General features: G+C 43.5%; 1 protein-coding gene across 2 annotated transcripts in view; it reads left to right on the top strand.

The window, feature by feature from the left end:
* Window positions 1–17,879, top strand: part of LOC144818042 (granzyme A-like) — a 150,695-nt gene that overhangs the window by 27,291 nt on the left and 105,525 nt on the right. Inside the window, exon 3 of one of the 2 annotated variants that reach the window (XM_078675078.1) lies at window positions 111–255. In XM_078675078.1, coding sequence (XP_078531204.1) covers window positions 111–255 — 145 coding nt within the window. The remainder of the gene's footprint in view (window positions 1–110; window positions 256–17,879) is intronic. The other variant, XM_078675080.1, reaches the window with a different exon arrangement.

Here is a 17,879-nt window from a genome sequence, read left to right on the forward strand (position 1 = left end):
CCGCTTCGCACCGAATGCCCGTGCAGACAGAACCCAAGCATTGGAAAACATTGTCTCTTGGAAGCACTAGCACCCATCAGCAATATTAATACATATTCCTTTAATTTCAGAAGAAAGAAAACAAGCAAAGTTATTCTTGGAGTACACTTTCGGTGTAAGAAAGAAGCAGAGCAGCAGACATTCACAATCAAACAATCTATTCCACACCCAAGTTTTAACCGCAACACCCGTGACAATGACATCATGCTTCTCCAGGTACAGTTAATGTCCCTTTGTTTAATAAATGTTTAATCCCGTTACTCAGTTTCCTCTAGACCTGATCTTGTCACCATGATCCATAACAAGCAAGGTAAAAAGTTTTATCATCCTGTATTATATCCTATTGTATTGTAGTTTATGTCATTGGAATCCTGTAAGGATGATGTAATATAGAATGTTGGTCTCTGGAAACCACAGTTGGAGAGGGGCTGAGCACCTTGCTGGCTGCTCCTGGTGGGGCTGTATTACTACTGTACTATTGATCTACAATAAATACTAAAAACACATCTCAACCAGCCTGGAGTGATTACTACAATTTTATGGCGACGAGGACCTCAAAGAACTACGCGTGTGTACCTTTCAAAACCTTCAATTTCAAGTCTGGAGTATCTGAGAACCTACTCCTCAATTGACAGCTGCAGCCTCACCAGTGACCCCTTCATCGGTCGCCCTCTATGCAACAGTGCCAGCTCCTGTCTCAACTGCAGCTCAAGTCTGTCTCAACTGCAGCTCAAGTCTGTTCCTGCTGTCCTTACAGCGTCTGTTTCAACTGCAGTTCCAGTCACAGCATGCTGTTACCACAGCGTCTCAAAAGTCTGTTCATGTTGTTCCTACAACCTGTCTCAACTGCAGCCTATTCATGCTGTACCTGACGATCTTAAAGAACCAATGCGTGAAGTTTCACTGGTAATTTGCTGTCACCCTGCTGTCACCTGAAAGACTCATACTGTCAACAGTCTCTCCAGCAAGAAACTTCTCCGAGGTGCAACAAGTGTCTACATAGCCTCAAAAAACGTCTAAGGAGCCACATCATACGTATTCAGTGCCTCTTCAAGTAAGGTAATCTGTGGCTGCCTGTGTTTCTGCCCCCAGTGAGGGTTAAATGTTTTGTTTGGCGATTGACATTTGGTTCAGGTTCATTGTGTGCTACTCTGTGTGCTCAAGAGATATACTGCTGACTTTCTAACCTGCTTTGTGTGTGTACTTTCGTTGTGCGTAAAGACTTTTTCAAAGAAGTGGGAGTTTGCTTGTGATGCTGCCTCTATCTCGATGTTTGATCAGATGGGTAAGCACGCATGTGTCTGTTCAGGATATTAATGAGGGTACGCTTGAGTTATTCATCAGCTGCGGGACTTTCATTGTTATAAAATTGGATTTGGCAAAGCACGTTTATTTTGTCAGCTTGTCAAGCCAACCGCTATGTCTCCCTGCCTGCAATGTTGGGCCGTAATTTTGAAATTTAGAAGCGTTTTGAAATGTTTTTTACATTGAGGCCAATATAAAAGGAAAAAAAGTTGCGCTGCGCAGTTGAACCGCTGGTGTTTTTCGAATTTATACAAAGCGCGTGCAGCTTTACCTTTGCTCGGTGCTCCTGTGATGCCTCATGGTCTTCATCTAAACTTCATGCCCAGCTTCTCGCTATCCCTCCCTCCCTTAACACGAATGAACTAACCGAACAATATAACAAAGCTGTCACTGCTACCCTTGACCTTCTTGCCCCTCTCAAACTAAAAAAAAAAAGAAATATCCCCTCCAAATCATGGTTTAACACAGACCTAAATAATGAAAGACGTAGACTCAGACTGACTGAAAGATTATGGAGACACCACCCCTCTCCTTCTAACCTGACCCGACCCAGACTTGCTAGATCGTCCTACAAAAACACATCTTTAAACTTCCTTCTTCAGGTCACAACTAGATCGAGCTCAGAATAGGCCAAGAGAACTATTCAACATTGTGCGCAATCAAACTGCTTCCGCTCCCCCTGTCCCACTGGCCTCGACGACTAGATGTGAAGAAATAGCTCTCTTTTTTTCAGACAAAATTAAACTAATTGAGCAATCCTTCCTCTTTACTTTGATCCCTCCCACCAATCCGAACATCTCTCTTAATATCCCACCCTCCACCATAACTCCCCCTACACCCAATACTGCCCATCAAAACTCTGATCTCCCTCACCCCCCCTTGCCCTCCAATTTCCTTGACTCCAATCACCCCAACTATCTTACTAAAAATAATGCCACGTGGCTTAACTTCCAGCCAGTCACTGAAAGAGACGTCTTTAACATCATTTCCAAACTCAAGCCTTCCTCCCACACCAAAGACCCTCTCCCCTCCAAACTTGTCCAAAACCTCAAACACATCATCACCCCTTCCTGGACCTCTATTATCAACAGCTCCCTTGCCACCGGCTGTGTCCCCACTTCATTGCAACGAGGCCAAATCACTCCCATTATCAAACTTAATAACCTTCGTCCCATCTCCAACCTACCCCTTCTTTCTAAAGCCCTGGAAAAATGTGTCCTTCTCCAACTAGATAGCCACATTGAACACTTTAACTTACTAGACCCCTTCCAATCTGGCTTTAGGAAAGGATGCAGCACTGAAACCGCCATGCTAAACATTGTTGACGACATCCACCACTCACTTGACAATGGTGAATCTAGCCTGCTGATCCTCCTTGATCTCTCTGCAGCGTTTGATACTGTTAACCACTCTGCTCTACTAAATGTTCTTAGAGATTGATTCGGCCTGAATGGTACGACACACAAATGGTTTGTCTCATACCTACAACACCGTTCTCAACAAATCAAAATCCAAAATTGCCTATCTAACCCTACCTCCATCTACTTAGGAGTTCCGCAAGGATCCATCCTCTCTCCCATTCTCTTTAACCTTTTCATGGAACCCCTCACACTCATTCTTAAACAAGCCGAGATCAACTACCACCTCTATGCTGACGACAACCAACTCTATTATAAGATTAAAACTCATGCTGACATCCTTCACCTCAACAACACTCTCATCAAGATTCAATCCTGGTTCCACAGTAACCACCTCAAACTCAACCCTAAAAACACTGAAATTATTATTTTTTCCCCTAAAAATAACCAGCTCCCCATTCAGAATTGGATCTCTGACCTTAACGCCCTCAACTGCTCCTTATCTTTGTCCTCCTCAGTCAAATCACTAGGGATCTCCCTTGACAACCTCCTTACCCTCAAGGTACACATCAATAATTCTGCCAAAGGAGCCCTCTTCACTCTCCGCCACCTTAAGAAAATCAAGCCCTTCATCCCGATCGATGATTTCAAACTAGCGGTCCAATCCCTTGTTCTTTCTCGCATCGACTATGGCAATGCCATTCTCACCGGAATTCCCAAGATCCACCTCTTAAATCTGTGCTTAACCTTGCAGCTAGGCTTACCTCAGACTGCAAGCGATTCGACCACATATCCCCTGCCCTTAAAACCCTCAAATGGCTCCCCATTGAAGGTATATCCACTTACAAAACAGCCTGCATTACACACAAAATTCTCCATCAGAATACACCGACCTACCTCGCTAGCAAACTCACTAAAGCCGGTTGCTCCCGTTCCTTGAGAAGTACTAACACCCTCCTTCTTATCCCCCCTTCTAAAAAAGAAAACCACCCAGTCTCGATCCTTTTCCGGCAACGCTCCTTGCATTTGGAATGCCCTTCCAACTGACCTTCGCTGCAACCCTTCCTACTCTAGTTTCAAAAAAGAACTCAAACTACATCTCCTCAATAAATACTGGGGACCCTAATCCATATCTGTTCTCTTCCACTGGCTACATCTGTCCGACCCTAGATGCATTCGCCTTCCCTTTCTTTAGCCTTTCTCGCCCTTCCTCCTCGTCACTTCCCCCTCCCCGTTTACCACCTTCACTCCTCCTTGCTCCTCCCCTTCCCTTGCCCACCCTCACCTCACCTCAGCCCGCATCCCCTCCAACTCACCCCCCACTTCTGCCCCTCCCACTTCTCTTCCTTACCAACCTAAAGGACCACTAACCTCCCTATCCTGACTCCGCAATTTTCCGGCTCTTTTTTCAATTTTGTGCCTTTTTGATATTTTTGATTTATCACATCTTTCACATTTTGTTGTGCTTATTTCCCATATTTATCATTTTGAAATCTGTCAGGCGGAGACCTATATGTTGTGTATTTACATTGATGCTATGTATGTCGCCTGTCTTATTGGCCTTTCTTGTCTCTATAATGTAAAGCGCTCTGATACCCCAGGGTCCAGCCAGCGCTATATAAAACCTCTATAAATAAATAAATAAATAAAAAATAAATGCCTGCTTGGCAAGTCCCACGTTTGGAAGCACGGTAATGCCAGGAGCCATCCGGCGTGACGTCACCAGTGCGTGCCGCCATCTTGAGCTTGGCATGTTTCTCATTTGCAACATCTCTTTGTGCCAGCCATGACGTCTGTCATTTCAATAAAGTTTTCCTTCAAGAACTCTACTGCACGGTCTCTCTGTCACGTATTCTTGAGTTTATGGCACTTCTCTTCTCACACGTGGATTTCTTCAAAAGACATCGGATCAACGTAGCGGACCAAAGACATTGGATCGCCGTAGCGGACCATCGTCTTTCACAACAGGTTCTGTTTCCCTTTCTTCATTCTACCTGCTGCCCCTGCTGCCTCTGCATTGGTTTTGGGTGCTGGACTTTGTGAATGACACAATTTTAACGCTATCTTAGCGCATAATACTGTTTAAGCTCTATTGTATTGTGTAATCACTCAAAACTGTGTATTTTGTATTGTACAACATGTCTTCTACACGTTTGTGTTTGCTGAGCCTTCATTTTCCGTTATGAATTTACTCCCTACATGGGACGATACACTCCGTGCTTTGTTTCAGGGGCTGGAATTTGGGTTTTAGTCCCTCTTTCCTTGTTCTCCAGTGTTCACATTATGATGCTTGGTTAACCTTATTCATGGTTGGGTGATGGGTCACAGTCTCAATCACCATGTGCGCAACTATAGACTTTTACACAGGGTCTTCTTTCTCGTTCTGTTCACAGTGTACCCTACCTAGGGTGTGTTTTCTGGGCTTTTCGCTCAATAGCTACAGTGCACTTTGGTTTACACGTTACTTTTACATTTTGCCCTTCATAGGGTGTGTGTTATGGGCTCTTCGCCCCTTTGTTATAGTGCACAATGTTTTACCTTGTCCCTCAACTGAAGTCCCTCCCTTCAATGCACTACTCTTGATCTTTCTGAAGGTGTGTTTGTTGGGTCTTTCCCCATACTCCTGTGCATAACATATGACCTCCAGTCGAGGTGCATCCTTACACGGACATGACATTACATGACTTATACCTTCACTACAGTGCACGTTCTTACCTTACTTAAGGTGTCTAGTGTGGGTTATGTTTTTTTTTATTGTAATAGTGCACATTGATTTACCTCCACTCTAGGTTGCCCTTGCACAAGCACATTTTTACCCTTGGAGGGTGTATGGTTTCAGTCACCATAGTGCATGGATTTATTTTAATGCTTCTTGCTTCGTCTTGAACACTTTAGCCTAGTGGTGTTTTCAATTTGTTTGTTTTCAGTCTTCAACATGTGATGGAGAAGAATGAGTAATCCTTTGTATTTCTCTTCTTCTCTGTCATCTTATTTCCTCCTGACTTGGGTTGCCTTCTCGCATACTTGCCTGGCCAGTATGTGTGCATGGGGTAGTCATTGATGGTTTCTCTCTTTCCCTTGCTTTTCTTTGTTATATACAGAAGGGAGGATGGTTAATTGATAATACAATTATCAGGATAACCCTTTGGATTTCTCAAGGTGTGCTAGACTCCTCAACCCGTGGAGCGGGGATTGGGGTCATCAGACTTTTCATCTGTTTCCTTACCCGCAATCAATCAGGCAGGGAAACGGATACAAGAATTACTCCCACAGTCAGGAAGCAGCATTTTTTGCTGCTCCCTGCATGTCGGAGCAATGCCAGCTCCCGCTGGAGGTGGGTAGGTGGCTGGGGCAGTGCGGGGCTTTGGGACTCCTTCCATGCCCCAATCTGTAGTACCTGTTATGAGTGGGCTCTTTCTTGTTCTCTCATTGTGATAGCAGAGTCCATGGCTCTCCCTGCAAAATATTATGAGTATGTAAAAGTGCTAAACCAGCTGGTGCCGTATTTTACTAAATGCCCCGGGGGCGCAACGGGCATTTACGTGCCACTGGGGCACTCTGTTATTATAGAAGGGGCGCAGACGCTTATGCGACCCCTACACTACTACTGATAGTATTTGAGCACTTAAAGGACCAGGGCTACCTTCAGAGGATGTTTCCTCATTTACATATGAGCGTGCCCTATGCAAATGAGGGAATTCCTTTGACTGCCCTGCCTGCCCCATATTAAAGATGCAGACAGAGAGGTAAAGAAACCCTCAGGTGGCACACTGACAGTGTACCATTTAAGTGTGTTGCACTGTCTGTGCGCCCCCTAATGGCAGCCTTCTGGCAGGGTGAAAAATGGTTCCATGTACCCCGCACACATCCCCTTGCAGGCAGGTGCAGTCACTGACTGCACCCGCCTCCAAAGAGATCTCTATTCCCCTGTAAAAGTGCAGGCGGGTGCCGCCTGCACTGTGAAAAGAGAGCAGCTGCTCTGTGTTTTCGCATGAATGCGCTGCCCTGGGAGCAGCGTGAGTTTTCGGCTGCTCAGGGGGCAGCACATACATCCTATAGGGTGGGTGCATTGTCATGGTTTGCACCCAGGCACACTTTGTAAACGGTACGCCGGGCGAAACAATGACAATGCGTAATATTACCCCTGGGAGCCTTGCCCGTTTGACCCCGCCCTGTCCACCTTAGTAGAATGCAGCGATCTTCTCGCCTTATGCCACAATGTTGGACAGCTCACCAACAGGCCCAGCAGTGTGTTTCATGTCCATGCCGACTGTAGTGCCTGTGATGGGGGGATTCTTTCTTGTCCTCTCGTTGTGAGAGCAGAGGCCATGGTTATCCCCTTAATTTCCTAAGAGTATGGAATTGTGTGAAATCAACTAGAAGCATTGCTTGTTGACCTCACCCCATCCACCTTAGTAGTATGTAGTGGTCTTCCAGCCTTTTGCCACGATGATGGACAGCTTACCAAAAGGCCCTGCAGTGAGTTTTCCAGCAATTGCCTATGAGAAGTGGGTTCTTTCTTGTCCTCTCGTAGTGAGAGCAGAGTTCATGGTTCTCCCTTTAAATTACTACAAGTATGCAAATGTGCAAAGTTACCTAGAAGCCCTGCCTGTTTAACCCCCACAATGTCCTCCTTAGTAGTATGCAGTGGTATTCTCTACTTTTGCTAGGATGATGGACAGCTTAACGAAAGGCTCGCAGCACATTTCCCAACAAACAAGGTGCCTGTGATGAGTGGGTTATTTCTTGTGGTGAGAGCAGAATCCATGGTTCTTCCTTTGAATTACTATAAGTATGAAAATGTATGAAATCACCTGGAAGCCTTGCTGGTTTGGCCACACCCCAACCACCTAAGGAGTATGCAGTGGTCTTCCTGCCTTTTTACACAATGATAGACAGCTTACCAAAAGGCCTTGTGGCGCGTTTCCCACCGATTGCCTGTGATGAGTGGGTTTTTTCTAGTCTTCTCATGGTGAGAATAGAGTTCATAATTCTCCTTTTAAATGAATAGAAGTATGCAAACGTGCACTATTACTTGGAAGCCTTGCCCGTTTGGCACCGCTCGTCCACTTTAGTAGTATGCAGTGGTCTTCCTGCCTTTTGCCAGGATGATGAACAGCTTACTAAATGGCTCCACAGCGCATTTCCTGATGATTGTAGTGCCTTTGATAAGTGGGTTCTTTCTTGCCATCTCATAGTGAGAGCATAATACATTGCTCTCACTTTAAATTACTACGAGTATGCTAGTGTGCATAATCGCCTGGCAGCCTTGCCCATTTGGCATTGCGCCCTCCACCTTAGTAGTATGGGATGTTCTTCCTGCCTTTTGCCAGGATGATGGATACCAAAAAGCCTGCAGCGCATTTCCCGACGATTTTAGTGGCTGTGGCACGTGGGCACTTTCTTGTCCTCTCACAGTGAGAGCAGAGTCCATGGTTCTTTCTTTAAGTTACTATGAGTGTGGCAATGTGCAAAACCACCTGGAAGCCTTTCCCATTTGCCCACCCCGTCCACCTAAGTAGTATGCAGTGGTCTTTCCACCTTTTGCCACAATGATGGACAGCTTACCAAAAGACCCCTCAGTGCATTTCTTGCCCATTGTAGTGCCTGCCACGAGTGGGTTCTTCATTGTCCTTTCATGGTGAAGGCATAACCTATGGTTCTCCCTTTAAATTACTACGAGTATGCAAATGTGCAAAGTCACCTGGAAACCTTGGGGCATATTACCAAGCAATAGCGATAACTATCGCTATTGCTTGGATAGAGACAAAAATTTACCGCAGAGCTGCGGCGATTTTTATCGCAGATAAACCTTGGTATTACCAAGGTTTATCGCAAATGCGATAAAAAACGGCCGCATAGCATTGAATATCGCTGAAAAGTCAGCGATATTCTTGCATTACCGAGCTAATGCTCTTAGCCATGTTATCCACCTCCCATTGGATAACATGGCTAAGAACTGCTCAGGGGCAGGTGTTAGCTTGTGGAGATATTCGCGCTTAGCGCGAATATCTCCAAAAGTTGGTAATAGGAGATAGCGATGTTAGCGACTGTTTCCAGTCGCTAACATCTTGGCACGCCCACTTTGCATGTCATTAGTGATAAATATCACTGACATGCAAAGTGGGGCCCAAAATGGTCGCTATCTCCTACTAGCTGTCGCTAACTGGTGTTAGCGACAGCTAGGTAATAGGGAGATAATTTTATCTCCGCTTTCTTGGCTTTTAAAGCCAAAAAAGCAGAGATAAACCCCCTTGATAATATGCCCCCTTGACCTTATGGCCCTGCGCCATCCGCCATAGTAGTATGCAGTGGTCTTCCCTCCTTTTTCCTGGATGATGGACAGCTTGCCAAAAGACCTTGCTGTGCTATTCCCACCGATTGTAGTTCTTTCTTGTCCTCTCATGGTGAAAGCAGAGTCCATGGTCCTCCCTTCAAATTGCTACGAATATGCGCATGTGCAAAATCACCCTAAAGCCTTGCACATTTGGCCCTACACTGTCCATCTTAGTAGTATGCAGTGATCTTCTCACCTTTTCCCACGATGAAGAACAGCTTACTAAAACCCCACAGCGCATTTCCTGATGATTGTAGTGCTGGCGGCTAGTGGGTTCTTTCTTGTCCTCTTGTGGTGAGAACAGCGTTCATGGGTCTCCCTTTAAATTACTGCCAGGTTGCAGATATGCAAAACCCCCTAGAAGCTTTGCCCATTTGGCCTTACCCCGTCCACCTTAGAAGTATGCAGTGGTCTTCACGACTTTTGCTAGAATGATGGACAGCCTATCAAAAATGCTGCAGCGCATTTCCCACCGATTGTAGTGCCTGTGACAAGTGTTTTTTTTATTGTCCTCTCAAGGTAAGAGCAGAGTCCATGGTTCTTCCTTTAAATTACTATGAGTATGCAAATGTGCAAAATGATGTGAAAGCCTTTTCCATTTGGCCCTGCCCTGTCCACCTTAGTAGTATGCAGTGGTCTTCCCGGCTTTTGACATGAAGCTGGACAGTTTACCAAAAGCACTGCAGCACATTTCCTACAGATTTGGGTGACACATACTTAATGCCGAGAACTATGAGGACATCACCACCAAACAAAGAAGCACTTTCTTTCTATAGTTCAGAGGAAGTAACCTTGTTTGGTAGAAAGTCATAACTTCGTAGACTTGTTTTCTTCTCTATACCAGGATTCTTGTTATCACAGATTTCTGGAAGAAGAAATCAGTGATAACATAAATCCTGGTATAGAGGCCATCAAACAACAAATGAGAGCAGACTTGCACAGCTCTATAAGTCTTCAGTCAACCAATATCAAGTTTGTAGCGTGCTGCCAGGATAACGCCGACTGGCCATTCAGCGTGAGTTAAAGGACTAATACACAGCTCCCCCCACTGGAAGGAGACTCCCGGTGCACAGCTTAAAATAGACAATGCTGTCTTGTATGAATTGTTCAACTAATCCAAAGCGTAATCACAGCAAAGGCTTAGAATAGTTCATCAACGATTTATTCCATACATCCAATATTTCAGAAAATCATAAATCTTTCCAGATGCCTAGAATCGACATCAATTCAAAAGTCGTATGTTACACTTGACATAACTCCCAGCATAATTCCCAATGCATTTCGGGCTGAAATAAAGCCCTTCCTCAGGGGACTGCTCTAGAAACATAAAGGAAAGCAACACAGTATCAGAATCATAGGATACCATCATGTACCCATAGTCATAGCCTCATGCGTGCACCATTAATGCAAGCGTCTGATGTGAAGATAATAAAAAAGTGCTCGAAAACATATACATGAGCTAGCATCTCCAAATGTGTGCAACTCATAAAAAATCCCCAGGTGCAACCATACAGTGAATACTCAAATGTGCGCGCCAAAGTTCAAAAGTGCTGGCTATAATCCCCCATCACCGGGAGAATATGGACATTTAACTCGCGCGCTGCATGTGCAACGTTCCAGCAACCATGCAAATAAGCTAAAAAAACACCACGTGGACATGCAGATGAACCAAACCTCAAACCACTATCAAAAGTCCTCGCACGGAGGTACTTACATGCCAAAGAGTACGAAAGCCGACTCTGTCAGTCCAAAGCAGGCAGCCTCGGTAAACGGGGCGGCCGGCAAAGTTAAATACGTGCACCACAAGAATGGACACGGGAGTGTGAAAATAAAGGTAGGACCAAACTCGACATATCACCAGTGAACAAAGCAGGAGCGCCATCTTGAAGTGGTGCAAAACAACCACCACCACGTTTTTTTGAAAAAATTGAAAAAGTAAACCATGCATAAAAGTAACAAACATATCGGACACACGATATATAAAGCAAATACAGTAATATATGTAAAAAAATACTCATTAAAGAAAAAATACAATATATCAGGAAACGTGAAGGCTATGCTCATAGTTCATTCAGATGTAACAAAAAATTCAGATGTAACACAAAAATTCCATACGGTCATTCAGACCGTGCGGCTGCATCGTCGCCATGTAGCGGATCCAGAAGTTCTCTCTCTTAAGCAGTGTATGTTTATTGTTATGTGTGGCTTTCACTTGCTCCAATATCAGAAATTTTAACTGAGCTACTGTGTGTTTCTGTTCAACAAAGTGAGCTGCCACGGATGACTTCATGTTGCCTGTCCTGATATTACTCTTATGTTCCAACAGTCGTGTTTTGACTTTCCTTTCGGTATGTCCCACGTAGCTTTTGCCACAGGGACATTTCAGCATATAAATTACATTCGCCGAATTGCACGTAGCATTCACTCGCAATTTGATCGGGTGACCCCGCATGGGGTGATTGGTGACGTTCCCCTGTATGCAATTGTTGCAGTTACTGCAATTGTAGCATGGTCGCAAACCTTTGTAGATTGTAGGATGATCCTGTTGCTTAGGTTTGGACAAAATCTCTTTGAGATTCCGTCCCCTCGTGAAGGCAAATAATGGTGGCATAGCAAAAGATCCTTGGAAGTCAGGCTCCAAACTCAGCAATGACCAATGATTCATAATGATTCGCCTGAATAAACCACTCAAAACAGAATATTTGGACACTACTACCATCCGTGTATTTTCTACTTTAGATCGGACCTGTAAAAGGTCTTCACGTTTCATGTTGTTACATGATACCATAGTTTTATCCAAAGTCTCCTGTGGATAACCACGATCACGAAACCTGCTGATCATGTTTGCCATCTCTTGTTGACATTCATCCTCTGAAGATACTATGCGTTTGACACGCATCAACTGCGAGCGAGGTAAATTCTGTTTCAATCGGGGTTGATGGAAGCTCTGATAGTGCAGGGTGGAATTGCGATCCGTTGGTTTGCGAAAGATGGTTGTGGTCACTATACCTGATTTTCTTTCGATTTTGACATCCAGAAAATGTATGCATTCTCTATCAAAGTTCCACGTAAACTGTACTCTGTTGTTCACCAGGTTCCAAGAGTTCAAAAATTCTAAGAGTTCACTTTCAGTTCCAGCCCAAAGCATAAAAATGTCATCGATAAATCTCAGATAGAGTTTACCTTTAGTGAGCCACAAGGGTTGATTCAAAACATTGGTCTCCTCGAACGATTTCATGAAGAGGTTAGCATACGCAGGAGCTGCGCAATTTCCCATGGCTGTCCCACATAATTGATGGAACCATTCATCAAACACAGTGAAATAACTGTGATATAGCGTAAATACCAACAATTCTAAAAGAAAAACTTTTAGATCCTCATCCAGGTCAGAATCAAGTAGTTCATGTTCAACAGCCTGTATACCCTGCTCATGTGGTATACATGTGTACAAAGAACACACGTCCACTGTACACAGTATCAACTCCTGGTCATTAAGAGGTTCCACTGCTTGTTGAAGTTTGATAAGGAAATCTGTAGTGTCCCTGACGTGCGATCCTGTCTTCAATACAAAGGTCTGAAAGTATTTATCCAGAAACTTGCCTGTTGTTTCATGCATGCTCCCTTTGGTGGAGACTATCGGTCTCATAGGTGGTTTCGTGGGGTGCTTGTGCACCTTGGGCAACATGTACAGTGTAGGTGGTCTGGGATTCAAGGGAGTGAGATAACGTCTCACACGGTCATCGATTGTTCCATTATCAAAAGCCTGTTGAATCTTGTCAACAAGAATAGCGGCAAACTCATTGGTGGGGTCCACAGTCAGAGGAGCATAAGTATTCAAATCAGAAATGTGTGCCCGGACTTGCTCATTATAGTAAGTGGTATCCATAATCACAAGTGCGCCACCCTTGTCGGCAGTTTGACACACTATGGCGCTATTATTCGCTATGTTTGGTAAAATGTTCTTTTCAGTTTTCGTTAGATTCTCATGTTTCAATCGGGATTGAAAGGGAAGTCGTGTGATGTCCCTCTTGACTAGGTTTTCGAACATGTCAATGATCTTATGGCTCACAGGGGCCATAAAGGTACTGTGTGGCCGTAATCCCCTCAGCATGTCTTCATCAAGTGTAGAACTTGTGACTACATTATCAAAATAATGTCTCAAGCGAATCTTGCGTAACAACTTAAAAGCGCTAACTTCCAGTTCTAACGTATTTGTGTTGGTGGTTGGCACAAACGATTGACCTTTCTGTAACACTCGGATTTGTGCTTCATCGATATTGGTCGACGAGATGTTAATCACCAAGTTATCCATTGCCGTCACTTCCGACGGTTGCTCCTGGTGCCTTTGGATTTGTCCTTTTGTTTTTCTACCTCTGCGGGTTTTTCCCCGCCTGGGTCGGTAGGTTGAGCCTGACCTTGATCCAAAAAATGAACCGCAGTGTTGGAGGTCGATGGTTGCTGTTGTTCGACGTTGGGTTTGGTCACTTTCTGTGTTCTCGAATCACCTTCAGATGATGAAGTCTCATTCTCAGAATATGGATTATATGGACGATTCGGGCGTCGGCGGGCGTACACTTCTGCCCAAGTGTACACCTCGCCGAGCTTGTAGTCAATAGTATCCCGTTTGAATTTCCGGAACTTGCGTTCCTGTACTTCCCGTGTATGTTTATCAAGTTGTACCTTGATATCCTCTAGAGTATTGGTTAATTCTGTGGGGTCCATGGCATCGTCCAGCTCAGTGCGTAATGTTTTGATTTCCTCAGCCAAATCTGCTAAAGTTTTAGAGAGTTCCTCCACAATGAGGAGGATTAAGTCTAACGAACATTTATTGAGGATGGCGTACCACCTCTCAACAAACTTCACATTGTTCTTGCACAACAAAGGTTTGAGAGGTACTCGCAAGCCCCTCGGGATCCGCTGGGCACGGTGGTACCGCACCAATGTGCTTGCATGCATTTTCTGATTGCATTCCTTCTTGAGTAAATAGAGCAATTGCTTGATGTTACTTTCAGCACTGCGTGTGCTGGCAGCCGTAGCTACCTCCTCTTGAATCATGCCATAAATTTTATCAGCATCGCCGGCCGTAAAGGCGAAGGTATCGGCTTTGAGTTCAGTGATGTTAGATATAGCATCATAATTCATTGTGACGGATAATAGCGTGCCAAGTCTGTGGCACAGAAAATTGTGAACAGACAACAAATGAGAGCAGACTTGCACAGCTCTATAAGTCTTCAGTCAACCAATATCAAGTTTGTAGCGTGCTGCCAGGATAACGCCGACTGGCCATTCAGCGTGAGTTAAAGGACTAATACACAGCTCCCCCCACTGGAAGGAGACTCCCGGTGCACAGCTTAAAATAGACAATGCTGTCTTGTATGAATTGTTCAACTAATCCAAAGCGTAATCACAGCAAAGGCTTAGAATAGTTCATCAACGATTTATTCCATACATCCAATATTTCAGAAAATCATAAATCTTTCCAGATGCCTAGAATCGACATCAATTCAAAAGTCGTATGTTACACTTGACATAACTCCCAGCATAATTCCCAATGCATTTCGGGCTGAAATAAAGCCCTTCCTCAGGGGACTGCTCTAGAAACATAAAGGAAAGCAACACAGTATCAGAATCATAGGATACCATCATGTACCCATAGTCATAGCCTCATGCGTGCACCATTAATGCAAGCGTCTGACGTGAAGATAATAAAAAAGTGCTCGAAAACATATACATGAGCTAGCATCTCCAAATGTGTGCAACTCATAAAAAATCCCCAGGTGCAACCATACAGTGAATACTCAAATGTGCGCGCCAAAGTTCAAAAGTGCTGGCTATAATCCCCCATCACCGGGAGAATATGGACATTTAACTCGCGCGCTGCATGTGCAACGTTCCAGCAACCAAGAGGCAGTGCATGGCGGCAGTTGGATTAAAGTAATCTAATTAAATGTTACTTTACGTTAAAAACAAACCATAGCAATACTCTGGAAAAATCAAAGGTTACTGGGACATTATAGGTAGGAAACACCATTAAAAAACTTCACAATTCACTGAAAAAAACCAAAGGTTACAGGGGCTTTAAAGTTAAGAAATAGAATTTAAAAAAACCTTAGAAATTCACTGAAAGGGGATGTTATAGTTAGGTTCAGATTTTACATGCACAAAACCATAGACATTAATCAGTTACAGTTATATTTGTCTCAAAAAACATTAGCTCATGCCCTAAGGTTACCATAACTCGCGCCCTTGCCTTGCACTGCTAATTACCCCACATATTACATCACTAATGACATCTCCTATGAAATAATTAATAATATCACTGCAACTTTTGCAGTAGAATTACTGATGAGAAAACAATGAATGGCAAGGGTAATTGTTATTGTTACCTTAGGGCACAAGATATATCTTTTTTGAGATAAGTTTAACTATATTCTCTAAATGTCTGTGCTTTTCTGTGCTTTTCTGGGTGTAAAATCTGAATCTAGCTATAATGTCCCTGTAACCTTTGGCTGAATTTATATATTTATTTTGTTTAGCTAATAACTTTGGCTCCACTGAACAAATCTTTACAAACTTTTCAAAACTAGTGTAGAAGTCCCTTCTGCTACTTTCTGGAAAATGTTGGGGGGCTTGTCAAGTGGGAGCCTAGAGAAATGGGGGTCTCCAAGCTTGTTTTTCCTTTACAATTCCCCATAGGTATTTTGGTTCAGAAAGAGTGCTTTTGTAATTTGGTATAAATCTGGACAGTAGTTTTTGAGTTATTAAAGGAAAAAGTATTTCTGTATATCTAGAGACATTGATCCACACTCACACCCCCATTTACACACCAATAATGTCACTCTCACACCCACTCACACACACAAACCACTCACATTCTCACTCACATACCCACAAAGCCACTCACACACCAACTCACTTAGACTCACACAGCCACTTGCACACCCACTTACACAACCATACAGCCACTTATATACCCACTTACACCGCCACTCACACACCCACTCACAAACCCATTTACACACCCATGCCACTCACACACCCTCTCAGACTCACAAAACAACTCACAAACCCACTAATAGACTCACACAGCCACTCGCACGCCCGCTCATATACCCATTTACACATCCACATAACCTCCACACACCCATATAGTTATTCACTTACCCACTCATGGACCCACAAAACCACTCACACACCCCCTCACATACTCACACACCCACTTAATTAAATATTTATTTGCATTACAAACTCACTAAAAAAATATGTGTAGGGCAATGAATGAATTGTATCCGTTTACAAATGGGCGCTACAATTGTAGCAACATGGATTGCAGCTGCCTTTGTAGTCCCTTTTCTGAGGCAATGAATTGATTTCACCTTTTCCTCTCTCTATGTTTATGTTTGATGTAAGTTTAAAAATAAAGAAAATGTTGGTGCCTATTGACATTGAGGAAGGGGTGCAGCCAAAACACGTCTGTCCATGTAGTCGTGTGGTGGAATAAATATTGATAAAGTATCTCTAGTGTGTGCCTCGATTTGTGACCAAGTGCAGTGGAGGTCACGTTTCGGAATATATATATATATATATATATATATATATATTTATACTCACTGAAAAAAACAAAAGGTTACAGGGACTTTTATATATATACAGGTACTGACCTCAAACGTGTAGTTGAAAAAGTGATAAGTGTTTTATTCAATCTGCAAATGACAAAAAGTCAAATTAAATCAAAATCATATGGAGCATGCCCAGCATTTTGCGTTTTGACTGCGTTTCCGCAGTCTTGATCACATGACACGCCGGGGCATTTTGAAACAATAAATAGTGATTGGGTGAAATTGCATTAAGCCACTCCCCTTGTCAGACAGAGCTAAAAAACATACTTCACTTATAGAAACCAAAATCTAAGATCTTATAAATATTTATTATGCAGGATAGTAATATATCATACATGATGTCATTGAAACCCTATAATAGGTCACACCTACTGATTAAAAACATTACATTGAATTAACAAATATTATATATACAATGTTTGACTAAAATCTTATTACAAAGTGGCAGTTTCCTTTGATGTGTCTCATAAAAGGCAGAATCAATTACAATGAACATCTAAAATACAGTCTAAGATTCAACATTGGTTGTCAACATAATTAGCTCTTAAAACAAAGGGAAGGTCACTCAAATAAAGTGCAAGTGCTCATTTCATCACATGTAGTAAGCTATTGTCCTACATAGCAAACAACAAAAATTTAATATTTAAACGGAGCCATAGATATGCCTTTTTTTAAACAAATAAATAAATTGCAAGGGCACTCTAAACATTTGAGGAAAGTGCAAATTATATGGTGACAGTAAATATATATACATTCACGTATATATATATATTCACTGAAAAAACCATAGGTTTCAGGTACGTTATAGTTAGGAATTAGCATAGGGTGGCGTGTTTTAAGTTTGAAAATTAATTCCTCCTCAATCCTGAGGGTACCTAGGGGCCAACTAGCCCACCAGGTACCTCCAGTATGCGCCAGAGAGCTGCGTTGCAGAGAGGTGTTCAGAGGCCATGCCCCTTTTTACAACACTCTGCAACGCAGCTCCGTGGCGCTTACTGGATGTACCTGCAGGGCTAGTTGGCCCCCAGGCACCCTCAGGATTGAAGAGGAATGAATTCCTCATCTTAAATGCGCCACAGGGCGTGTTTGCACACATATCACCTCAGGCCCCGCCACCTCCCTTCACCACTGTGCAAACACGCCCTGTGGCGCGTTTTAAGTTGGGGAATTAACTCCCCTTGAATCCCGAGAGTCCCTGGGGTGCAACTAGCCCACCAGCTA

This window comes from Lissotriton helveticus, chromosome 2_1 (genome assembly GCF_964261635.1).
Source record: "Lissotriton helveticus chromosome 2_1, aLisHel1.1, whole genome shotgun sequence".
NCBI lineage: Eukaryota > Metazoa > Chordata > Amphibia > Caudata > Salamandridae > Lissotriton > Lissotriton helveticus.